At 30.5% G+C, this 26,673-nt stretch overlaps 3 protein-coding genes across 4 annotated transcripts; 1 reads left to right on the top strand and 2 right to left on the bottom strand.

Annotated features, from left to right (window-relative positions):
* Positions 1-1,539: 1,539 nt before the first annotated feature.
* On the bottom strand, positions 1,540-2,913 carry LOC122724066 (pectinesterase PPME1-like). Its single transcript, XM_043958531.1, has 4 exons — positions 2,419-2,913; positions 2,102-2,308; positions 1,776-2,017; positions 1,540-1,696 (listed from the first exon to the last, which is right to left on the bottom strand). The coding sequence occupies exons 1-4, from the start codon at positions 2,911-2,913 to the stop codon at positions 1,540-1,542; spliced, it is 1,101 nt and encodes a 366-aa protein (XP_043814466.1).
* A 14,377-nt stretch (positions 2,914-17,290) lies between these two features.
* On the top strand, positions 17,291-20,783 carry LOC110612704 (vacuolar-processing enzyme). Of its 2 annotated transcripts, none has more exons than XM_021753511.2 (9): positions 17,291-17,620; positions 17,781-17,945; positions 18,846-19,002; positions 19,094-19,179; positions 19,269-19,468; positions 19,550-19,598; positions 19,693-19,902; positions 20,016-20,222; positions 20,327-20,783. In XM_021753511.2, exons 1-9 carry the CDS (start codon positions 17,390-17,392, stop codon positions 20,507-20,509), a joined length of 1,488 nt encoding a protein of 495 aa, XP_021609203.1. In that variant the 5' UTR covers positions 17,291-17,389; the 3' UTR covers positions 20,510-20,783. The 2 variants fall into 2 exon arrangements, with proteins under 2 accessions (XP_021609203.1, XP_043812118.1); XM_043956183.1 differs by having other exon boundaries at positions 17,294-17,620; positions 17,768-17,945.
* A 4,898-nt stretch (positions 20,784-25,681) lies between these two features.
* Positions 25,682-26,673, bottom strand: LOC122723557 (auxin-responsive protein SAUR36). Its single transcript, XM_043956185.1, has one exon. It carries the CDS (start codon positions 26,319-26,321, stop codon positions 25,848-25,850), a length of 474 nt encoding a protein of 157 aa, XP_043812120.1. The 5' UTR covers positions 26,322-26,673; the 3' UTR covers positions 25,682-25,847.

Genomic DNA, 26,673 nt, shown 5'->3' on the forward strand with positions numbered 1-26,673 from the left:
ATAATATAAATAAAAAAAAACACATCTTAAATTAGAAATTAAAAAAAATCATATAATTGTAATTTTCAATCACTAAAAAACTTTTTGATAAAAGATTATTTATACTTCGTTGAGAGTTTTAACTAATAACGTTTATTTAAAATGAAATAAGAAAAAAGATAGATAAGAAAACTAAAAATCTTATTGAAATTTCTCAAAAATTGAAAAAGTAGGTTTTTAATAGTTAAACGAGACAATTTATAATAGAAATAAAAACCTAATAAGCAAAATTATAAAAATACTCAAAATATCTAAAAAAGTAATTAAAATGCAAAATTGATTCCCAAACGATGAAATTTTCATATCGAACTTTGTGATCAAGCGTATAGCCATCATTACACTTTTAAAAGTCCTGCGTCTCGAAATGTCCTTTTCGAAAATCTATCGTGAGGCTCTATCGGATGTCGATAACAAAAGTTAGGTTTGGTCCAAATATGACATATAGTCCAAAGCTAGTTGTTCCATGTCACTTATAAACATATATCATTATAATACAAAAACATAATTATATGACATTATTCATCAATCTATTATCATTGTACAAAAACATATATAGTTGGATTCATTATTCGGTTTATTTTTGTTAATTTTTTTAAAAATTAAATTCAATCAATATAATTGAAATGGTTTTGAGTTTTAAAGATTCAAATTCGAGTAAAACTCAAACATTTTTAAAAAAATGAAATCGAATCCAATTGAAAAAAAAATTAAATATATTTTAATGAAAAATAATTTTTATAGAAGATATTCTCTAGCAAATTAATTTATTTTTTATTGTTTAGTTTTAATGTAAAAATTAAAATATATTAGTATATTTATAAATAGAGTTGTTAATAAATTTTCAAAATGTCAAAAAGTAACTTTCTCCTTCATTCTCCTCAAATTGATTTTTTTTAATGAATAAATGTTAATTTTCTTAAGTATTTCAAATCTTAAAAAAATTGAAAAAATATTTTTTGTGAAATAAATAAAATTTAAAAGATAATATATTTTAAAATGAAAAAAGAATTAAATTAAATATAAAGCTACTTTTGTAATGGTATTAAATTAATCTTTTTAGTTGGTCGTCAACAAACTATAATTTTTTTTTAATTATAATTATTCATGTTAATATAATTTATATAAACTAAAGTTTTTTAAATGTTTGTTGCATTTTTTTTTACTATAGTAAGCACCCATAATTTAATTTAACTTACATTTTTAAATTTATTTTCAAAAATGATATATTGCAATATTGCATATGGCTTATTTTTACTAAAAATGTGAGAAAAATATTAATAATATTAATAGAAACTTAAAATAAGATTATATTACATTTAATTTTATATAAGTTTTTATGACTAATATTTCGGATAATCCCATTTCTCTTCCAACCAACATAAGTGCCCTCAAAAAATATAATAATAATAATAAGAAAAAGAGAGAGTAATTTTTCTTGCCATTTGAATATTCAATTATATTGTTTTGACAAAAAATTATTCTTTAATAATTAAAAATAAATTACATTGAAGGTGGAAGCAACCATTTAGAACCCTGAATATAGCCAAGAGAGAGAAAGTGTTTTGCCTCTCTATCCGTTAGCTTCTTGGCAAATTTAACACGTTTTTTAAGATTTGATCCTGGTCCTGAATTTTGATATTCCGCAAAGAAAACCGTCCTGCATTTCAAATAATTCATCTTAATTAATTTATTATCATTTATATCTCTCTTCGAGTTTGAGGTCAAAGATAATTTACCTTTCTCTTTCAGGTCGCTTATTATTTGACCATCCAAGAGGATTAATAACCGCGCCCATTTCAGTATAAGAGAAGACTACCTCAGGCATCGCCCTCCATGCTCGTCCCAAATATGTTCCAGATGCACTTCCTGTTATTTTGCATTGTACAAATGAGTAACCCCAATTTTCTGATTTGTTCTCCTTTGCTTGTGCTGTGATGAATGTCAGTCCCTTATTATTTACTACATTTATGTGTGATTCCTGCATTTAAAATAAAGTATAATAGTTAATTTTTGTTTAATATATTATTTTTTTAAAAAACAATGTTAATATATATATTCTCACCAAATAAAGTGACCTTCCTCTTCCAAAAATAAAATCAACAGTGCCTTCAATGTAACAATTTTTGTAAAAATGGTGTCCTCTATCATCACATAATGTATCTTGAAATCCAAGCATTTTGCAGTTATAAAAAGCTGCCTTATCACCACTAACTCTCAATGCAACTGCCTGAGCTCCCGGCTTTTTCGAATTAGGTCCTGGTGCAGTATTCTATATCAAAGAAAGAAATGAAATAATAAATCACAAGAACAAAAATTATTAAGCAAAATAAAGTGATAATTAAGGCATATGCATGTATATGTATGCTTATATGTAAATACCTTAAAAATAATATTAACGGCCATGAAATAATTAGGCTCTATAGCTACGGAAGCACTGGCAAGAGTTCCATACTCATGAGCGGTGCCACCAAATGCCAAGGTGGGCGTGGCTTTAGGATCTCCAAGGAAAGTAATAAAATGCTTAGTTCTTTCGATTTGGATCTTCTCAGTGTAGACTCCAGGACCAATTTTTATAATTACACGTTGTTTATTGTTTAACGGAACACTATTAATGGCATCAGTAACTGTCTTAAACTCTCCTTTTCCATCTTTTGATACTATAATTATTCTGGATTTAGCCTCAGCAGCTTCAAGAGCAGGATCTAAGGTGCCTTTACGACTTCTCCAAGGTTTAACGTTTGTTTGAAACCAATTACTTACCTTAGAATCGTCGGCTGGTATTGGTGTTATATCATCAGAGCTAACGGTGGTTGCAACAACAAGAATGGCAATGAGGACACAATAAGTTGCATCAATATATCGTCCTCTTACCATTCTGTAGTTACTTCCTCCCGTTGATTTATTTGTTCAGAGTTCTTTGATTGGTTGCTTGCTTTTTTCTTTACTAAACGATTCTAATTTATAGAAGTATAAAATACTTTATATAAAAAATACTTAAAAAAGTGAGAATAGGAGAATTTAGCGCATTTATATAGCTAAAAATAGACAAAGTGTTAAGATGTCACGATCTCTATTGCCTTTTCCGTTTTTATTTCATGATCATAAGAAAAGTCCATTCAACCAAATATATAGGATCTATTCTCTTAAAATGAAAAGAAAAGATAAGATAAAAGTAATTAAGAGTCGATGATCAACCATTTAATTAATTAATCAATTCATTAATATATAACCGATATTTTAAATTTTGTTAAAAATTATGTAGAAACATTTCATATCTTAGGTCAATTGAAACTTTAAATGAATATATGCTAATTATGAGTCAAACCAAACAATGAGATGATCTTATTGGTGGAACATTTACCATGTAAAGATAAATTTAGCAGTATATTTTATTCCTTCCTTCTCATAATTTTTATTTATTTTTTATTTTTTATTCTTTTAATTATTTTAAAATTATTCTTCATTTACTTTTTAATCGACAATAATATATAAATTAACTATTATAATCTTATTTAATTTTATTTTATTTCTAATAAATCTTTTAAAATATTTTTTAATATTTAATAAAATTTAATATACTTATAATGCATATAATTGAAAAGTTAATAAAAAATATACTTCTTAATTTATACTTCTTAATTTATATATATATAAATAAAATAAATAAAAATCATGAGGTGAAAAAGTAAAAGTTCAATATTTACATCGTTTTGCATTTTAATTTAAATATTTAAATTTTAGATAAATTAACTTAATATTTACATTTGATTATAATTTTTATTAATTTTTAAAATTTAAAATTTGAGAGTTGAAATGAGATGTTAAATATAATATTTTATTGTTTATTAAATGTAAACCAATTATATATATATAAATAATATTAATACATACTTAATTGTAGTTAACTAATATTTTTAATTTTAAAAATAATGATAATCTAACTGTATGAATTTAGTTTTACAGCAATGATTAAGGAAAATTTGTAACATATATGTTATTTTTATTATTTTATATATAAATATATGCTATTTTAAATTAATAATATATTTATTATAACATACTTATGATTATTGATGTAAAATAAAATCTATTAATATTGAAGGTGTGAATGACATATTTGCTAATTGTGTAGTTTATTTTTTAATTTTGATTTTAAAAATGAATTAAAATTACATCTAAATATAAAGTCAATTTATCTAAAATTTAAATATTTAAATTATAATACAAAATGATATAAATTTAGAGTATTTTTCATCCAATTGGTTTTGTTTTTATTGTGTATCAACTTTTTTCTATTTTTTAATTTCTTTAATTTTAAATTTTAAATTATTTAACTTTAATTTGGATTCCTTTCTAATTAAAAAGATTGGAGAAAGAATAAATTTTGTAACTAATAACAGAAATTTATCTAATAAATCAAATAAAAAATCACAATTTTTCTAATGCAATGGCCCCAAAAGAACCAACTTACTAAAAGATAATAACTTTTTTCTTTTATCAGATGTATTCATTGATTTAGTATAAAATTGCATGGATTAAGGCTCTAACATATACAACCATGATTTTTAAAACCCGGCTTAAGAAAACATACGGGACGAATCTCAGAAAAAGAGAGAAAAAATGACAGAAAATGGATACAAGAAAATTGTCGCCGGGATTGCTTTGGAAAAACTACTGAAAAGATTTCATAGAGCGTAAGAAGGAGAAAGGTGAGAAGAAAATTATAGTCTACAACTTTCGGTCTTTAATAGTCAAGGGTGGCAGCCAAAAATGAACTATTGACTTTTAATCTCTTGAGATGACCTCCTTCTCTAACCCAACAAGCAAAAGCACTTCTTTGAGGCAGTTGTTCCTCAAAATTGCAAGGCAATAGAAATTTGTAAACACTAAAGAAAAGAAAACTCATACAGCAAAAGTGAAAATAAATTTGCATGACACTCTCTTTTTATGAAACTCAAATCTATTTGGAAAAAAAAAATCAATAAAATAATTATTTACATTCATCGATAACGAAATGAGTGAATCCTCAATCGATAAGGAAAAGGTTGGTCTCTCATGACAAATGAGTAGGAGAAAACTGTAATACCCGGCTAGAGTCCGGCGTCGGAAGTCCTGTAGTCCGATGGACTTTCTGATGTCGGAATCCTCTGGAAGGGTACGGATTATATTTTTCTATGTTTTGAAAGCGTTTTCATGTTTTAAAGTGATTAAAGAAGTAAGGTTTTGCAAGAAAAGCACCAAGGCAGAAAAGCCAAGGTTCGGCCGCCGAAAGTGACTTTCGGCCGCCGAACGTGCATGGCATTCGGGTTCTCATTCGACCGCCGTAATTGGTCTGGCTAGCCAACTATAAAAGGCCCTAGGTCGGTCAAATGGATAAGATTTTCTTTCCATTTGCATGAGCTGATGTGAGACTTGATCTTCCTTGAGTGATTTATGTGTTTTCTCAAATCTTTCATGGTTTTGATGGTTTTTCATGTGGTTTTGAAGTTTTTGAGACAAAGAGCAAGGTTGGAAGCTTGGAGAGTTTGAGAGAGGATTTCTCCACATCTCCACGTAGGGATCGTTCAATCTCTTGTTTGGAAGAGGTAAGTGAAGATCCTGAACTTCCTTTCTTGATTTTGAAGGTTTTATGGGAGTTGTATGGGTAGTTATGCATGTTTAGATTAAGGGAGGTTTTTGAGGATTTTTGGTGTATCAGCATGGTTAAGTGTTATTTGATATGTTTGTTGGAGGTGTTAGGATAGGTTTAGACCTCTTTATGCATGTTATATGGTATATGCTAGTTGGGAGTAGTTGCTATGCATGTTGGATAGGTTTTGGGTGAAGTTTGCATGAAACAGAGCAGGTTTCTGCCCAAAGGGCAAAACCAGGTTCGGCCGCCGAAGGAAGGTTCGGCCGCCGAACCCCTTGTGGAGGCAGTTTCGGCTGCCAAATCTTGCCCCCGAACAATTGGACTTTCGTCTCTGGAGGCAAGGTTCGGCCGCCAAAAGTGCCGCTGAAGGTTGAGTTTCGTCTCTGGACGAGACTTTCGGCTGCCAAAGGTGCCGCCGAACATGCATGAGTTTCGTCTCTGGAGGGGAGTTTCGGCCGCCGAATCGGCCGCCGAACCTGCCGCCGAAAGTGCCCTGTCCAGCTTTTTTTTGCATGCTTGATGTGATTGTTCTAGGATGCTTTAGAGGGTTTTTGGGGAGTTTCTTAGAGATGTTCTTGAGTTCGTTTGGTCCCTCATTTCAGTCCACCTGTGTAGGAACGGACCAGAGGAACCAAGGAGTTCAGCAGTGAGCACTGCTTCAGAACCTGCAGAGTCAGTACTGAGTCAGCCAGAGGTGAGTGGAACTGAACTAAATCTTTTAATCTGAGCACTCAAACATTTTTAGCATGTTTCATGCATCATTTATGCCATGTTTATAGTATTGCATTAGTGAGCACAAAGATGTTGCATTAATCAGTGCACGTACAGATCGGGCGTAGCTTGGATTCATTAGCCCCCTAAATGAAGACCTGAGGAGCCCTGAAAGGGCTGGGTACACGGTACCATAGGGTGCTGAATGAAGACCTGAGGAGCTCCTTCGCGGGCCGGGCAATGTGGGGGAATTTTGAATTAGTCCGTCTGAGATTATGTGATTTACTTGTGATGTGATGCATTCCATGAGATCATGTTTCTAACATGTTTTATATGTCCTACTCACTGGACTAGTATAGCTCACCCTCTCCCTTAACCCCAGTCTTGCAGGTTCAGGGTCCAGAGGTGTCAGCAGGGTACAGATGGAGAAGAGTTATGTAATAGCTAGTATGGACATGTAATTGTAAAAGATAGGTTATGTTGTAGAGATGTATAGATGATGCTTGACCCTATGAGTTGTAATCCCTTTTGTATATACATGGTCTGTTATGAAAATGATTTTATTGTATATGTATGAAAAAACCAGGCTTAACATTATATGAGTTGACCCGCCTAGAGCAAAGATGAGAGCTCTAGCAGGGGTTTTACAGAACAGAGATAGAGTATGCACAGGTTAAGCCTTGGAACAGAGAAAAGTTTTAATGTTTACCGAAAATGTATGATCATGTATGGGATTTCACAGGTACACAGAGTTCACAGCAGGCTTGCTACGGGTCCCGGCGGCCTTAAGCCGATCTGGATCCTAGCGCCGGTAGCAGTTCGGTTTCCGGGCTGTTACAAAAACTAATAGAATGACAAACAAAAGGATTGTAACCCTAAACAAAAAGGAAAAATAGTAGGGAGAGTTCTAATTAAAAAGTTAATCCATCGATTTTAAATAACGGTAGAATTTGAAAATAACCTTTCTCATAAAATATCATGTGCAAAGAGCAATACGTTTTCAATTTATGAAATTATAATAAAGAATAAAAATTTTAATATAATTCTAAATATAATTTTAAAATAAAACTACTTCTATATTATTTATGTAAGAATAATATTAATAAATAAATTAAAATTATGATTTTAATGGAACAAACTAAAATTATATAAGATATTAATTTGATTGATTTTGGAATTTTAATGGTTGTGGGCTTTAAAGCTTATATATGCTAATTATGAATCAAACCAAATAATGAAATGGTCTTATTGTGAGACCTTACTATGTAAAAGTCTTATAGAGCTTTTTTTTTTTTTAAGTAAAACTACTAATTGTATTAATAAAATTTCATTAAATATCGAAGGATATCATTCCAAATAGAGAGACGATTATGTCTAATAGATTCTCTAGTCAAAGTATGAGCAGTTAGAGTAGTATTACGACGAACCTATCTAACAGAAATATCAGTTTTAGAGTCTAACAAAAATTTACAATCATTCAAAATCAAACTCCTGCATAAGATAATTTGGCAAAAATACTTCTCAAGTGACTGTCTAAACCCTGCATAAGATAATTTGGCAAAAATGCTCCTCCTTCTTTCTCATCTCTCGAGCATAAATCATTAAAGTCTTCCAAAGCCACGGAAGAGAGCTTCTACGAGATAAAGCTCTAATAAAGTTCCAAGACTGACGTTGTCGTTGCAATTCCAGAAACCCATAATAACTAGTAAACCCCATTGAACATTACCTTCCGAAATAACCGAATCAATAAAATTTGAAAAAAAGCCAACCACAGAAATAGACACATGACTCTTCCACATTAACGTAAGGCCTCCTTCTCCAATCATTATCTATTGACTGAGAAGCAACCATCAAAATATAAAAAACTACGAAAAATTTTCATATGAGAACTAAGAGTTTTTGTTTCCATTAAAAATAAAATGTCCGACTTGTAACTAGTAACCAAATCCTTCAATACATTAACTGTCCGAGAATTGCCGAGTACTCGGCAGTTCCAACACAGGACGATCATTGCTTTCGGCTATCCCGACCTTTGACGGGATGAGCCGCTTCACTGTTGCCTATCAAATTAATATTCGCAGGGGTGTTATTAGAGACATCCTGTTGAGAGGAAGGAAAACCTGTAACAACGTTATGTTTAGTGTTTTTTGGCCTTTTTTTAGTATCATAATTTATTCGGGCTGCAATCTCATCAAGCTTATCAGGGACAACAACATCCCCATCAAGCTTATCAGGGACAACAACATCCCCCTCTAAAGAATGCTATAAATCTGCTAAAGAGGTCTGCATATTCTAAAAATTGATTGGATTATATGTGAGAAACATCTCCAACATACAGAAATCATAAGTGACGATCGGAATATCTCTGGAGCTCTTGATAGGGACAACAATATTTTCTTCATCGATAGTCAATTGACGCATATCGTCTTCCATGGAGAAAGGGAAATAAGAAGTTAGGTTTAAGGAAGAGAAAAAGACGAGAACATTGAGTTAGAAAGGGACCATAGAAGGAAACTTGCATTGAAAGTAAGTAATTATTAAATTTAAACTCCTATTTATAGAGTTGCCTTTAAAATTAGATAATTTAGTAGATTTTTTTAGTATAGTGTATTATATATAGTAAAAATTAATTTTTTTTTACAATAATTTTAAATTATTGTAATTATTGTATTAATAAAATTAAGATAATAATTTCACATTCACTATTAAATATTATTATCTAAATACTCAAATATTAGTATTATATATATATATATATATATATATATATGTATATGTATATGTATGTATGTATTATAATGTGATAAGAATATTATCTTTATTATGTATTAACCTTTTCTCTATTTTCTAATTTCTTCAGGTTTGAGTTTAAAATTATTTAACTCTAATTATAATTCCTTTTTAATTTAAAAAATTGGAGAAGGAATAAATTTTGCAACTACCAACAGAAATTTAAGTAATAAATCAAATCAAACAAAATTGCAATTTGCACAATATCTATAGTTTTAATAATTTCAAAATTTTAAAAGTTTAATTAACATGATTAAATTAAATGATTATGTTAGATTGTGTTTTAAAAATGATCAATTATTATATTATAAATTAAATATTAAATTAAAATTAATTAATTAAAATATAGAAAATTTTAAAATAACTCAAAATTTTTTAAAAAATTAGAAAAATAAAACGCTGAATATAGAGTAAATCTTGAACTTTCTCTTTGTTTCAATTTTGATATAGATATATAGATAAACCACAGTATGAAGTATACGACATTTTAATAATTAAATTAAATTTGAAGTTAGTTGAGTTAAAAAAAATTATATATATTTAAAAAAAATCATATAAATCCTTATCTTTTCAACATCAAAACATGAAGAGCATATATTTTTTAATTAGGCAAAAAATATATTAAAAGACGTGAAATTTGCTCTATACAGTGAGAATAAAAATATTAAATTTTATTTGTTTAGTATAAATTTATTTTTAAATTATTATGAAAAAATATATATAATTGGATTCATTATTCGGTTTATTATTGTTAACTTTTAAGAAAAATTAAATTCAATCAATATAATCGAAATGGTTTGGTTGTTTAACATTCAAATTCGAATAAAATTCAAATGTTTTAAAAATAGTAAATCGAAATAAATTAAAAAGTAAATTAAAATTTAACTAAATTTTTTAATTTAATTATTTTTTTCGGTTATTTCGATTTTAATTGAATAGTGCGCGCTTCAATTATATTTATGTATAGTTGTCCAACAAGTGTTTGATACATTTGCATGATTCACTGAAGTTGGAATGCTGCTGGTAGGGGCTCAGCTATGGAACCCGCTAGTGTTAAGTTTTCAAGTGCAATCATTGAAAATTAATTGGGTTTCACTAAATCAATGGAATTTACAACTGGAATCTCGCATTCGCTCATTTGATGATAAATGAATCCTTAAAATAATTACAAGTTTAATTTATAATGAGACCCTTCATCAAATATGATTTATGAATTTTAATTAATTAATTAGTTTATATACCAGGTTTGATAATGTAAGAATTTTCTTGTATAAATTGAATATCATTTTTTGTAATTTAATGCAATTAATTTTCTAACCCTTTTTAATTCATTACATCTAATAATTGTGATTTTATATTTTATAAAAATTTACAATTATACTCTATACTTTAAAATTTTAAAATTATACTCTATTTTTTTTAGTATAATTCGTTAATTGCTTCCATTAATTTTGTATGAAATGAAATAGCCTTCATCTATCCTCTAATATGCAATGTCACACTCCTTCTACCCCTTGCAATTCTATATCAATTTTGATCTAATTCAATTCCACTATTCTCTCTTCAGAAAATTCTTAAAATCAATAAATCTTCCAAACAAATAATAACTGACACTACAAAGATAATATTTCATTTAACAGAAGAAGAGATTTCATTTTAACCCAATTATAATTTGCAAAATATAATACGAAAGTAAAATAATATAATTGCTCATATTTAGTTTTTAGTGCAAACACATGATAGTAATCTAAATTGAGAAACAATCATCGGCTGAATTTAGGGCCTCTCACATTGTTGTTTCTTGTTCATTGTGATGCAACCGTATTGCGATAGTCGGAGAGTTGAATCTTATGATGCTAAGAATTACAATGTCGATAAAGATTCAAAGGGGGCGATCTATGATGATATGTGGGCACTGGTTGTATTGAATTGAGAGAGAGAATGTGGCAATGACTAATGAAGACTAGCGACATTCCACTGAGAGTGAGATGAGATGAAGAGGAGCTTTGGAAGCAGATGATGTTGCAATGATCGATAAAGGTCAGTACGATCAACTGAGAGTGAGATGGGATGGAAAGGAGCCATCGAGAAAGAGGATATTTGTAACGACCCGAAAATCGGACAGCTACTGGTGCTAGGATCCAGATCGGCTTAAGGCCGCCGGGACCCGTAGTAAGCCTAACATACCTCCTGTAGACCTGTTAAATCCCATACATGATCATACAAATACATAAAACTTTAAACTTTTTCTTTCATTTACCAAGCTTAATCTGTGCATGCACAAACTCATAACCATAAAACCCCACACTGGAGCCCTCATCAAATACTCTAATAGGGTAACATATCATACATTAAGCTTGGTTTACATAAACATCATTAAAACATTTCATTAAAAAGATCATATACCAAAAAGGGATTAACATACACTAGGGCCAAGCACAATTCTATCCTCAATACAATTCTTTACATTACATCACATTATAACATTTTACAATACATGTCCACAACTAACTATTACATACAACATGACTTCTTTACTCTTGCTGACTTCCTGATCTATCCCGTACCTGCAAACCTGAGGGATTAAGGGAATGGGGTGAGCTACTAGAGTCCAGTGAGCAGAATAGTAAAACATTTTATTGAAATTCATGCTTTCATGAAATGCATCACATCACAAACAAATCACATTAAGGATGAACTTGTCACCAATAGCCTTCTACATATCCAATAGTGCCAGAACGTAGAATGGGCCCTGGTTTTTCCCTTACATAACATATCATAACATTCCAATGTGCCAGGGACGTAGAATGGGTCTTCCTGGACTTTCTCTTACATTGTGCCAAGGATGTAGAATGGGTCTTCCTGGACTTCCATACCGTATCATCATCATATCATTTCATTCCATACGAGGACTAATGGATCATCCAATGTTCATCCACATCAACATCATATTATGCAATGCAACATATTCGTGAATTCTAATGCAAACAACCTAATATATCTCATGGCATTCGTGATGCATGAACATGCTCAAAATTTATTTATTTACTTTGCAATATAAAGAGTCATTCTACTCACCTCAGGCTAGCTCTGAAAAGACTCTGAAGCAGCTATCTCACTGCTGGGGTCCTCGGTTCCTCGGGTCCAAACCTATACAGGTAGACTTAAATGAGGGACCAACAAACACTATCATGACTCTAAACAACTCCCCCAAAACCCCCTAAAATACCCTAAAACAATCATAGAAATCATGCAAAGGAAGGCTAAATATGGCACTTTCGGCGGCAGGTTCGGCGGCCGAAAGTCCCTCCAGAGCCGAAACTCAGCCACTTTCGGCGGCACCTTCGGCGGCTGAAAGTCCCTTCCAGAGACGAAACTCATGCATGTTCGGTGGCACCTTCGGCAGCCGAAACTCCCCTCCAGAGCCGAAAGTCCAACTTTTGGGGGCAGGGTTCGGCAGCCAAAAGCTTGCCTCCACAGGCAGGTTCGGCTGCCGAAAGTCCTTCGGCTGCCGAACCTGAGTTCTTCCAAGGTGGCAGAACTCAACCTCCTCATGCACATTTTGCCTTCCAAACCTTTCAAACATGCATTTAGCTATTCTACAACATGCATACTCATGCAAACAATTATATAGGGGTCTCACACTCTCCTAAACCCCAACAATAACACATATAGCAACTCATACAACATACATTACACATATTTTCAACAAAACTCACATGAATCCTAACATTAAACAACTAGCTTAAACATGCATTTTTACCCCATAAACTTTCATAAAACTTGCTTAGAACATCGAAGAAGGTGAGGATCGACGCTTACCTCTTGAAAATCGAGAGAAAACGTGACCCAACTTGGAGATTTGGGAAAAATGGGTTCCGGAGGTCTCCAAGCTTCCAAACTTCGATCTTTGCTCAAAAACTTCAAAAACAAGTTAAAACTTGTTAGAAACTTGTAGGATTTGAAGGAAAACCTCAAAACCAACCATGGGAGGGCATGAACTCTCTGTTGATCGAAAATAGGGGAGAAAACTCGCCCATTTTCGGCCATGGGGTCTTTTATAGGTAGGGGTGAGCATTCGGTCGGTTCGGTTTAAAACCAAACCGAACCGAATAAACCGAAAACCAAAATTTTAGTTTTTATGAAAACCGAACCGAACCGATTTTGGTCAAAAACCGAATCGAACCGAACCGGTCTGATTCGGTTCGATTCGGTTTGATCGGTTTCAATTTTTAATATTTTTTTAATTTTTTACATTTTATTTTTAGTATTTTAAAATTTAATTAAAATATTTTAATTTTAATATAATTTAATTTCTCTATATTATTGAAAAAACATATTATTATCCCTAATCGGTTTGGTTCGATTTTTTCGGTTTTTTTCTGATCAAAACCGAACCGAACCTAAATAACCGAAATTTTTAAAATTTAAAACCGAACCGAACTGAAATGTATAAAAAATCGAACCAAATTTTCAAATCGATTCGGTTCGGTCGGTTTTTTCGGTTTGAACCGAATTCTGCTCACCCCTATTTATAGGTGGCTGGCCAGACCACCTTCGGAAACCAAAGGTGACTCCAAAACTCCACCAAGTTCGGCGGCCGAACCTGGATTTTCCTCAATTGTTATTTTAATTCAAAACTCAATTTCTTTCTTACTTAAAACCATAAAATACATGAAAACATTTTATAAAAACATGATTTTACCCTTTTAGAGGTCTCCGACATTCGAGATTTCACCGGACGGTAGGAATTCCGATACCGGAGTCTAGCCGGGTATTACAATATTAATTACAACAATCGATGAAGGTCAACGATGATCGATTGAGAGTTAGATAGGATGGAGAGGAGTTGTAGATTGAGTGACAAGTAAAAGAGAACTCTAGAACAAAAAGGAAGGAGACGGTGTAGGGATTGAAGGAGGCAGATGCATGGTGGAGATGTCAATAATGAAAACATGGGAGCCAAAAAGAGAGAGGATAGATGAAAAGGAGGTATAGGGGAGGGATGGAGATGAGAAAAAGGAAAAGAATTTGTTTTTTAGCAAATTAATATGAGAGTAGTTTTATAATTTTATAATTGTCTCTTTTTTCTAATAATTATAATGGTAGACTATCAGAATATTTAATAAAAGAATTTAATACTTTTATTTTAAAATTATAAAAAAATATTTTAATTAAAATTAAAATTATGAACACCTAGAAATAAATTTCATTAAAATTTAATAACAACATAATAATTATTGATTTATAATTTATATCACAACTCTATTTGATATCCTGTATTTGATAGGAGGACAAAATAAGAAAGACTTGAATTCCGACGCACAAAACTCTACCATTAAAAGACTTGCTTTTGATTGTTCGGCTTTTCTATGTTCTCCTTTACAGGTAATGACGTACACCTAATAATATTATTATAAGGACAAATATTCTGAGTGTTCAATAATTTTCCTTATCTTAATAATTTATTAAATATTAATTTAGTATTTCTACAAATAATCATTTGTAATAAAAAAATAAAAGTTAATAATTACTACACACAAATTTATAATATAATATTAAAATACGAATAAAGAGCAATGATTAAAATTATTAAAAATCATATATATTGTGTGGATTAGAAGATTACAGTTAAACTATAAAATTAAAAAATATCTTATTATAAATAAAACTTATCAATCAGTCATTAAGAATTATATATAAATCTTATAACTCAAGAGTTCTTAATGATAATATTAAAATATTAGATAATGTATTATTTTTGTGATAAGGAGGATAAGACACATATTATTAAAATATTACAACATTATGAAGTGTATATATAAAAACAGTATGAAGAATATGATATTTTAATAATTAAATTAAATTCAAAGTTAGGTGAGTTAAAAAAATCATATAAATGCTTATCTTTTCAACATCAATACTTGACAAACATATATTTTTTAATTAGACAAAAAATATATTAAAAAATATTAAATTTATTATTATTTTTACATAGAGTTTGAGAATTGAGAGAGTAAAATTTAAAATTTTTCAGATTTATTTAAAAATACTTATCATTAAGTTAAGTCTATAAATACAAATTTACTTTTATTATATTGTAAGATTAAAGATGTTAATTTTTTTTAAGTATAAATTTATTTTTAAATTATTATTAAAAAATTAAATAATATTAAATAACTCTAAATAAATCAAGAATAGTAAAATTTAGACTGTAAATGACTCTAAATAAATTGAAAATAGCAGAACTCAAACTCGTAGATGATAAATTATAATTTTATTTAGTTTTTAATGTAAATGTTAAAAATAATTTAGATGAAATATTAAATTTGATATTTTAATTTATATTATATAGTTGCAAAATAATTTTTTTAATTAAAAATATATATTGCGTGAAATTGAATTAAAAATTCAATAAACAGCTAATAAAAAATAAAATTAGCAACCAACAAAAGGATACTTACTCAATGTAAGTCCTAAAAGCCCAGCATCTCAATCCGCCAAATGAAATTGGAAGCATCAGCAACGCTTGTCCATCACTTCCATCATCAATTGAATCAAAGAAGAGAAAATAATAAAAAATTTAAGTCTTAGCAACCTACTCTTATCAGAAAAACTGCCCTAAAACATAATATGTAAACTATCAATTTTCAGAAAAATCGCTCAGCAGCAAAAATCAAGTAAGCGCAAATTGCTATGTTCAACCTAGACAACCTGAATTGAGCGGCAACATCCATCAGAAAGTGAAAGCCAGTCTATGCCGTTCCATTCTATTATAGTCATAGAACTATAATTGTAAGTATTATTATGCTTTGATATTATTTAATTTATCGACTATTTACAATATTTAATATCAATTAGTTATGACAAATCAAATCTTAAATGATCCATAATTATCTGTTCTATAATTCATGGACATTAATATCAAACTAAATTCGAGTCTTGGTAAAAGAATTAAGTTCAGAATCCATCAGAATCCATTATATAAACTAAGCCACTAATACACCATTTAATTTACAGTTGAAGAGCAAGTTCTATCACAACCCTATCAAGACAAACGCCAGAAGAAAATTAAATAATTGCGTAACGATGGTGGACAGATAAATACGCCTATACATACGATTTTGAGTGACAGTAACATGTGTCACTATAACAAAGTGATGGTTATAAAAAATAAAAATAAATAAATAAATAAATTCAATTCATTTAGACTAAATTTTTTCATATATATATAAATTTTATTTTATTTTATCTCAGATTATAACCGCTTATATAGATTATAACAGCTCATATACATTATAAATCTAAACTCTAAACATGCAACATTACTGAAAAAAGAGCTTAAACTACAAAGATCAAAATCAAAATTTATAAATCAGAAAAAGACAATTGAATCTGAGACCACCTCCTTGCAGTCGGAAAAAAATCTCCCAACAACTATAAAAAATCTTGTCTCCCTGGCTCTTTTCTTTCTCTCCCTTTTCTTTCGCAAAAGCACAACCACTGAACCATTTAGTATTTAATATCAGATGCTATTAAAAAGATATTATGATAATATTATGTTATATACCATGTAATTATGAATTATATATAAATTTTAGGAGAGGATTACAGTAAAAAAAGAAAAGAAAAGAAAAGAAAAGAAAAGAAAAGAAAAGAAGGAATCAGTAATCTGTCGTCTTTCTAAGCCCCAAAGCTCGAACTTCGCTTCTTTAAAGCCCATATAAGAAAGATATCTGATGAATAGCGTCAAAACAGTAACAGAAAAAGCTTTACCATCGGAGTTGGTGGGGAAAAAACATCAACAAAGCATCTTCAATGCGAATCTTAACAAATCCAAACCTAAAATCCCTTAGCTTTTTCACTCTAGTAAAATCCACAGCAAAAGCAATCAAAGATCAAGCAGTGACAAAGTAAAACCCATGGAAAAAAAAAAAAAAAAATCAAGAACGCAGATCAGCCTTTCAAACCAAATAATTAAATTATTAAGTATCCACTTGCTTCAAGCCACAGCATTGTGGACCCACAATTCTGAGCCATTTCACAGACGTGTCAACCCCTTCTTTTGCATGGCGCCTTCAACCGCTTTACCTCCTCCATTTTAAATACCACCCCTCGCCGCTACTTTTCTTTCAGACTCGCTTCCTCTCGGTGTCTGCGGTGATATTTTCCCATATTCCATCGTTTCTTCTGTAATCGATCCTCTACTTGCTGTGCATGGAGACCCATAAATTTACCACCTTCTTCTTCAATTATGCTTTATTTCTGGTTGTTACCCTTTTTTCTCTATACATAGGAGGCTGTTTAGCCTCTCGTTTCAACCGGTTTGAATCTGGTATTTTGATGCCATCAGAAGAACTTGAACCAGGAGTTGATGATGATCAACTTGGAACAAGATGGGCGGTTCTCGTTGCTGGATCAATGGGTTACGGAAATTACAGGCATCAGGTAAAAGAAAATTCTAATTTTTCCTTCTTCTCTTGAAACTATGTTTCCATCAATCTGGTAATCTGTGTTAATTAGTTGGTTCACACTGCTTAAGTGATCAATTTACTTTTTTTTTTTTTATGAGCGGAGATTGATGAATTTTTTTAGTTTGATCTTACAGGCCGATGTCTGCCATGCATATCAGCTGCTGAGAAAAGGTGGCATAAAAGAGGAGAACATAGTAGTGTTTATGTATGATGATATAGCTAATAATGAATTGAATCCCAGGCCTGGAGTTATCATCAATCATCCACAGGGAGACGATGTATATGCTGGTGTTCCTAAGGTGCGTATGTTTGTATTCATGTATGCTAGCTAGCTTCCACTATATAATAGCAAAGTCATTGTTTCTGTAATAGTATCGCTCAGATTTTTTATTTATATAATATTAATTTGTGGGTAGGATTGATTATTTAGTATTTATCATGTCTCCTATGTTAACCATTGATTGGTTGGCTATCTTCTTTGATGATGATTGACAGTATATGATGGTAAAATAAATGGACTTTATTAGGAACCAGACATTTTCATAATTGTTGTTGATAGTGATATTTAATCTATAATTAATTTAAATTTGAAACTTTGGATACTTAAAGACAAATGGTGGTCAGATAATTAATAAGAACGTTATTTCAATTGATTGGTTTAAGCAAGATATCCTTTATCATCAAAGAATATTATAACTGTTAATACATATTTTAATCTACAGTTGAAAAGATGATACCTTTGTTGCAAATATTTTTGTAAAAAAAAAAAAAAATCTATTTATTGGATTTTTCTATAAAAAATGTCTTTCATACTTTAGCTTGGATTTTATGATTTGGCACACTTTGTTTGTATCAAAATAATTAGCAGGGAGACATGGTTGTTGAATGCTTTGCTGGTATCAAAGTATTTTAATCAAGTGCCTGAATATGGTTAGCCAAGCAGGATCCATTCCTTTGATGTTAGATTTTGGAATGACAACTGTGCAATAATTGTACATGATCTATTGATTATTTTGACCTTCTAATTGGACTTCTTTTTCTTCAAACAAAAAAGAGATGGACATGATGGCTGGTGAACTTGATTGAATTAATTTCATGGGATCTTTCCTATGCATTTGCATCTAATTTCAGATTAATTAATCATTATTTGATGATCATAGATTCACTTGATTTTCAATTTCTTTTTCATATCTTTGCAGGATTATACAGGGGAGAATGTTACTACTAAAAATCTTTATGCAGTACTTCTGGGTGATAAAAATGCTGTCAAGGGTGGAAGTGGCAAGGTTGTAGACAGCAACGCCAATGATAGAATTTTCTTGTACTATTCTGATCATGGAGGCCCTGGAGTTCTTGGTATTATAAGCTGCCAATTTCTGCTCTCTGTTTCAATGAGCTGATGTTCTGTTTATAAATTAAAATTGATGTTGTGTGTAATATAATGCAGGGATGCCAAATCTGCCTTTTCTGTATGCGATGGATTTCATTGAGGTTTTGAAGAAGAAACATGCAGCTGGGGGTTACAAAGAAATGGTAATCAAAGAGAGTTTTTACCATATTTGATTCCAACAAATTAACGATTAATTAAATTGCTAACCGAGTTGGATATGTTCTGAATGCAGATTATATATGTAGAAGCTTGTGAGAGTGGGAGCATTTTTGAAGGGATTATGCCCACAGATATAAACACTTATGTCACTACAGCATCAAATGCTCAAGAGAGTAGCTGGGGAACTTACTGTCCTGGGATGGAACCGCCTCCACCTCCCGAATTCATCACTTGTTTAGGGGATTTGTACAGTGTAGCTTGGATGGAGGATAGGTGAGTGTTTATAAACAGAAGAATCTGCTTCTTTTCTTAGCATTCTTCCTCATTAATTATTTTTTCCTGATGAATCTGCAGCGAGTCGCACAATCTGAAGAAAGAAACAATAAAGCAACAATACAAGACGGTAGAATCTTTGCTTGTGCGATATCGTTGGGCGTTTTGCCTATTGTTCTTCATTGAAGGGTTAATATGAGATTTTCCTTCTTGATTTTGTGCAGGTAAAGGCCAGGACTTCTAATTTTAACACTTATGCTGGTGGATCTCATGTGATGGAATATGGGAATGCAAGCCTCAAAGCAGAGAAGGTCTATTTATATCAAGGTTTCGACCCTGCAACTGTGAACTTCCCTCCAGACAATGGTCATATCGCCGCACCTATGGATGTTGTTAATCAGAGAGATGCAGAGATGCTCTTCCTGTGGCAAATGGTGAGTGTTGTATCCCCTTGAAATATTTGCTCATACTTGATTTTGATGCTAATGGTGATTATGATGATGTTAGAACATGCAAGTAGTTGTAATAATCTGTTGCTTTCCTGCAGTATGAAAGGTCAGAAGATGGGTCGGAAAAGAAGACGAAAATACTCCGGCAGATTACAGACACAATTAGGCATAGAAGGCACTTGGATAGTAGCATAGAATTGATTGGAACACTATTATTTGGACCCAAAAAGAGTTCATCTGTGCTTCAATCTGTCAGAAAACCTGGTTTGCCCCTGGTGGATGACTGGAATTGCTTAAAATCAATGGTAAACATGATAATCATTCCCAGTCTTTTCTTTTTCTAGTTTACTTCATGTTCGTTACACTTATGATCAATGTAATATTTAAATACTTGACATTGAAATCTCAGGTTCGTGTGTTCGAGACGCACTGCGGATCATTGACCCAATATGGCATGAAACACATGCGTGCATTTGCCAATATCTGCAACAGTGGGGTTTCTCAAGCCTCCATGGAAGAAGCTTCAACCGCCGCGTGCAGTGGCCTTAACGCTGGACTATGGCATCCTTCAAATCAAGGTTATAGTGCTTAAGTTTAGGCAGAAAATGTGCAACTTCCATTACTTAGTTTCTAGCACATAGTTAAAAAAGAGAAGGCTCCAATTCACCTGCTCCGTTTGGTTGCCTTGCAGTTTGTGGTAGAGAACTATGATGTAGTAATAGTTTGTAGGTACCATGTGTGGTTTCCTGAGTTACAATGGATTGTTCTATTGTTTTGGGACCCATCTAGGTCGAGAATTATATTCTAGAACCTTTGTACATATCTCAATATGATAGTAATGATGGCTTTAAGGTTTGGTTGGTCCACTGTTCTTTATTTTCGTGGCTGAAAAATTTCAAATTCCAGATTTTTGTTGTAGGCCACGCGTTTTCGACATTGAAGAAGTAATTATTAAAGCCAATAAGATTTATTCATCTGTATTCCATTCTCCTTAAAAGTAAAGTCTACCTAATTGAGGGCTATTGGTTACGGCGGATCGTTTTCAGAAGATGTGTGGAGGTCAATCAGAGGAGAGTGAATAAGCTTACAGAGAGAAAAGAGATGGGTGCAGAAACGATTCGATTGTCGTTATCAGCTTTTGGACGTGATGGGACGAAACAATTTTGAGCGACCTCTTTCTCGAAGGATGATGTTGTTTTGTTTTTTTATTTGCATAGCTGAGCGCTTCTCATCCGTCCATTCTGCTAATTAAGCTTGAAATCATTTGTCATTGAAATTTAAAGCCCAATTTTCAAAGGTAGTGGCTGTGATGATGCTGTTTCGTTTTTATTTGCATATTAAAGCAATTCTAATCCGTCCATTCTGCTAACTGAGCTTTGAAATCATTTAGGTTCATTAAACGTTTTCTTAAGTGTTTACTTTGGAGTTAAAATTTATCAATTTCCCTTTGTGAGTAGGATGATTTTTCTTGGAAAATGATGTGATTGGATTTCCATTTTCTTGCTTCTGAATGATTGCAATGCATTTATATTATCGAAAGGCTCTATTTTCTTGAATGGGCTCGATCCACTGGGCTCCATCTCCCCAAACCCGTAGTTTTGAAACCGCATATGAATTGTATTCACCCCAAATTAAAAAAAAATAAATGAATAAAATATTGAAACAAAAGTTGATTATCAATTACGTGACAACAATACTTCATTGAGATTCAGGATTAGGCTTTGGAGATTTTGATCTTAGACGATCACAAATTAACAATTATTTAGTTAGGAAAATTATTAGATGGACCTTAGAATGTGAGTCTCATTTACACTTGTTTATATGAATTTAAATAAATATTTCTCATTTAATTAAATATTTATATTTAAATTTATATATTCATTATACACGTATTTTTATATATACTGATCTTAATTTTTATATTAATAAAATTTTATCAAATAAAGAGAGATATCATCCAAAAAATAAATGATTATGCCTAATAGGTTCTATAATCAAAATATGAACAGTTAGAGTGGCATGACGATTGAATTTATCTAATAGAAATATTCGTTTTAGTGTCTAACAAAAATTTATAATTATTCAAAATCAAATTCAGTTCAAAAATATCTAAATATAGAGATCGAAGAGGTTAAACCACTTGCAAACAGTACATAAAAATGCAGTCATTGAAATGCAAAAATTTTAAAACTTTTATTTTCATAAAAAATAAAATGTCCGATTTGTAATCAGTAACCAAATCCTTCAATGCATTAACTATCCGAGAATTACTGAGTTCTCGGCAGTTCCAACACAGGACAATCATTGCTTTCAGCTATCCCGACATTTGACGGGATGGACCGTTTTATTATTATCTGTCAAATTAACATTCGCAGGGGAGTGTGGTTAGAGGCATACTGTTGAGAGGAAGGAAAACTTGTAGCATCATCATCCCCTCTAAAGAATACCATAAATCTGCTAAAGAGGTCTGCATATTTTAAAAATTGATTGTATTATATGTGAGAAACATTTCCACCATACAGATATCATAAGTGATTATCAGAATATTTCTGGAGCTCTTAATAGGGACAACAATATCTTCTTTTTCATCGATAGTCAATTGACGCAAATCGTTTTACATGGGAAAAAAAAGGAGTTAGGTTTAAGGAAGAGAAAAAAGTGAGAGTATCGAACTATAGAGGAACAATAAAAGAAAACTTACATGGAAAGTATATACACAAATCTTAATAAACACTTTTAAAAATAAACTGACATTAGTATATCGACACTGAAATACAAATAAAAATGGATATTATTAACAAAAAATAACAAGTCACAAATTTAGCGCCAAAAAGATTTGGCGATAAATTATTTATGAAATAGCAGTAAAATTCAGAAAAGATTTTAAATTCTGTTGCTGTTTTAATTAGCATAAAGTAATATAGCGACAACATTGTTTCATTGCTAATCCAATTGCTCAAATAAATTAGCAATGAGGTATGGAAAATAAAAGTTTTTAATAGTGCAATTTTGTATAAATTTGAATATAAATATTCAATCTATGTTTTACTAAATTCTTTTAAGATATTAATATGAAAGAGTTAAATCTTTATGAATTTTGATAATTTAATCTAATTTCTTACTCTAAATTTTCAAAGGTTTTGATGAGTTTAACTAATTTTAAAATCAAAGTTAAAAAATTATACACACACAAGTGTTTTTTTTTTTTTTTTTTTTTTATAGAACTCACATACTTTATGAATAATATTTTTTAAAAAACATCTGCTTCTTGATATAAAAAAATTTAAATGTTTATGATGTTTTATAAATTAATCTAAAACTTTAATTTTTGATTAAATAGGTGAAATTGTCAAGTTTTGATAAAAAAATTTTTTAATTCAAATGGTTATATTATTGAAGAACGCCGGGTTTCACACGTTTCAGGAGAAAATCGAGTCTATAAAGGCAGTATTAATTCAAAACCCATCAAGTTTTCCTGACAGATTGATCAAATATCTTCGACTCTGATCCAGACCTACGGAATGGACCGGATCACTCACGAGCTCAGGTTCATCAGAAAGAAATTCAGTCCGGTGACGTGACATGAGAAACGATAGCAGGCCCAGTTACTTTGCAGTCTTGCTCGCATGCGCGCCGAAGGGAATTAAATAGCCATTTGGCATTGAAAATAGCATATGACACCCCGTACGTACGAACCTGTATGACAGAACAGGCGACACTATAGTAGAGAGACCGTTAGGCATCACTAACAAACAAAAGGAAAGAAATAAAAGGAAAGAAACACCATTCTCTCCGATCAAGATTACATGATTACCGTAAATCCTATCCTCTAGATCGCATAACATTAATTATAATTCTTTAAATTAATAATCTCTCAATTAAAATAAGTTTTATTCTTCAAGTTATATTTTCCTTAGAAAATTTAAACCTGAGTTTTATTTTTTAAAAAATCTTTAAAAATGATCAACTAAACGTAAAATTTTCAAGCATCCCTTCTAAAGTTGTTATCTATTTTTTTGGGTTGACGCATATATTTTACAATACTATATCCTTTAAATTAAAAATAAAATTATCAAAATATTTGAAATTTTAATTTATCATTTTAAGAACTAAACTTTTGAATTAAATTGCACAATAAATATTTATTTTTTAAAAGTTAATTTATTAAATATAATATATAAATTCTACCAAAAAATAATAAAAAATATACTTTTTTTCTTAATTTTAATTTTAATTTTAAATTTGAATAAAATTATTAAAATATCTTAAAATTTAGTCTATAATATTAAAAATTAAATATTTAAATTAAATTACCAAAACTCACAAAACCTTAGATTTTTTATGCCAATATCCTAATTTTTTTTAAAGGTATGTTTATTAAGCTTAATTTCGTATAACTTATATGAAACGCTTTTTATAATTTTTTTTCTTAAAATAAAATTATATTATTGAAATGATGATTGTATCAACTGTCAAAAAGTTCTTTTTTCCACTTTTTCTTTCATAAAATTAAACGGTATTATTTTTTTTAACATTATTATTGTCTAATATTATTTAATGCTTTATCACCCCTCATTATTAGTTGACAAGTGTACTTTAATCAGTTATTAATATTTTTTTTATAAAAATAAACATATTCAATTATTTCCTTAATATCATGTAAAACATTAAAAGCATTTGAAATGGGATATAATGAGTAAATATTAAGCTATTTTTATATAATTTTCTTTTTTTCTTATAACAAAAGGAATCCAATTGGAAAAAATTTTAAGAACTTTATCTATCAATAATTTTGTAAGCTAATACTCAAATTTCTAAATTCTTCTAAAAGAAAAAAGCAAATCTTGAATTCTAACCAATTGAATAATGCCTCGTTAGCACAGAATGATGGAATTATATTTTCGTTGATGAATGGCTAAACCGCAAGCTGACATGCGATTACTTCTGCGCTTCAATTTGGTTACTTGCAATTACTTTTTTTGTGTGAAAGCATACTTGCAATTACTATTATCAGGCGAGCAATTGCAAAAACAAGTTTGATTAAATTGAATTAATTTTAAAATTTTAATTTGGTTCGATTTTTAATTTTAAAAATTTTAATTATTTTAATTCTGTTTAATTTTGATAAAAAAATATTTAAAAAAATCAAACTAAATTTATTAGTGATAATAATATATTATTTTTAATAATAAAGAAAGATTAAATCATATTAAAGTTAAAATATTCTAATTAAATTTTAAAATATTAAAAATAAAGTATAAAAAATAAAAAATTTATTAAAATTTTAAATCGAATTGAATTGAATCAAATCAAATCATATTGATTCGATTCTATTCAATTTTTAATCAAAATTAATTCGGTTCGATTTTTATAAATAGTTTAATGATTCGATTTTATTCAATTTTTAATCAAAATCAATTCGGTTTGATTTTTAAACTAAACCGAATCAAGCAAATGTTACATTTAAAAATTATAAAATTATATTATGTGTTGTTTACATGAATTTTCAGATCAGAATTTGAGATTTTTTTTTAAATGGAAAAATTTAATAGTTTTAACGAAAAAGTATAATTTAGCTAATGATAATTAAAAAACTTTGATATTTTATATAATATAATATCTGTAATATTAATTATATATATTATTATTATAATTTTAATTATTAATGGAAGAATTTTATGTTATAAAATATAAATATGTATTGATGGAGTGGTTCATAAATAAAAATTAAATAGCTAATATTGATAAAAATAAATAAAAAAACTTCATAGTAATTTTCTTATGAGATTAATGCCTAGAATTGGCGAGCATCGAACTGATTTTCAGAAACAAAGTTGAAAAGAAAAAGGAAACTTGTACTCTTATAAGTATTGATTATAAGTTATATAAAAAAAGAAAGTAAAAAAAAAAAATTGAAATTTGTCGCCACATCAATACTTGCGTTGCTTCCAGGTAGCGTTATGGCAGTTACCCCATGATGCAATCCTCATCTTCACCTTCTCAAACTCCGAATACCCACACGGTATCTTTATTCCACCCGAATGATTGTACCCGTATACCCGCTCCGTATCCTTCAACAGCTCTCCAAACAACGGGTGATTTATGTATATTACAGGCACCACTTCCCTCCGCGTGTCACCATTTGATTCTCCCACGTACACCACCAAGTGTCCCTTGGGCACCTCCACCGGTTTCGCCTCACCCAGTCTGATATATCCCCGATTTGATCTCTGAGAAGTCCTCCGTCGTAAGTTACGAGCTAAGGCCAAGATTCTGGAGATGGGATTGAGGGAGCCACCAGCTATTGGACGGGCGGTGGTGGGTTTTCTCCTCCTGGATCGGATTATGCATTTGAAGACTCTTACAAGCCTGCCGCCGAGCCTGAAACCTCTGAGCTTTTTCATGGCAGAAGCGAGATTTTTTGGGGGACAACAGAGCAGAGCACTGACTCTTTGTAATTAAGCAGTTGTTTTGTTTGGAGGGTCAAAGCTGAGTCTTCATGGTATATATACACGTGTGGTTGATATTGTGCAGAGAGCAAAGACAAGAGGAAGATGAGACAATTACCAGTTCTTTTCTTCCTTTATTAACTCTGCTTTTTTGTCCTAAATTTTTCTCGTTTGATGAGAATAAAAACAAAATACGAAGAACAGAGATGAGATGAGAGACAGCCAGGTAATTAAATGGGTTACACAAAAGGTCAGGAGTCAGCTAAATGAACGCTCTCATGTTTCTTGGCCTTACAATGTCCCAGGA

Source organism: Manihot esculenta, chromosome 1 (genome assembly GCF_001659605.2).
Source record: "Manihot esculenta cultivar AM560-2 chromosome 1, M.esculenta_v8, whole genome shotgun sequence".
Lineage (NCBI taxonomy): Eukaryota > Viridiplantae > Streptophyta > Magnoliopsida > Malpighiales > Euphorbiaceae > Manihot > Manihot esculenta.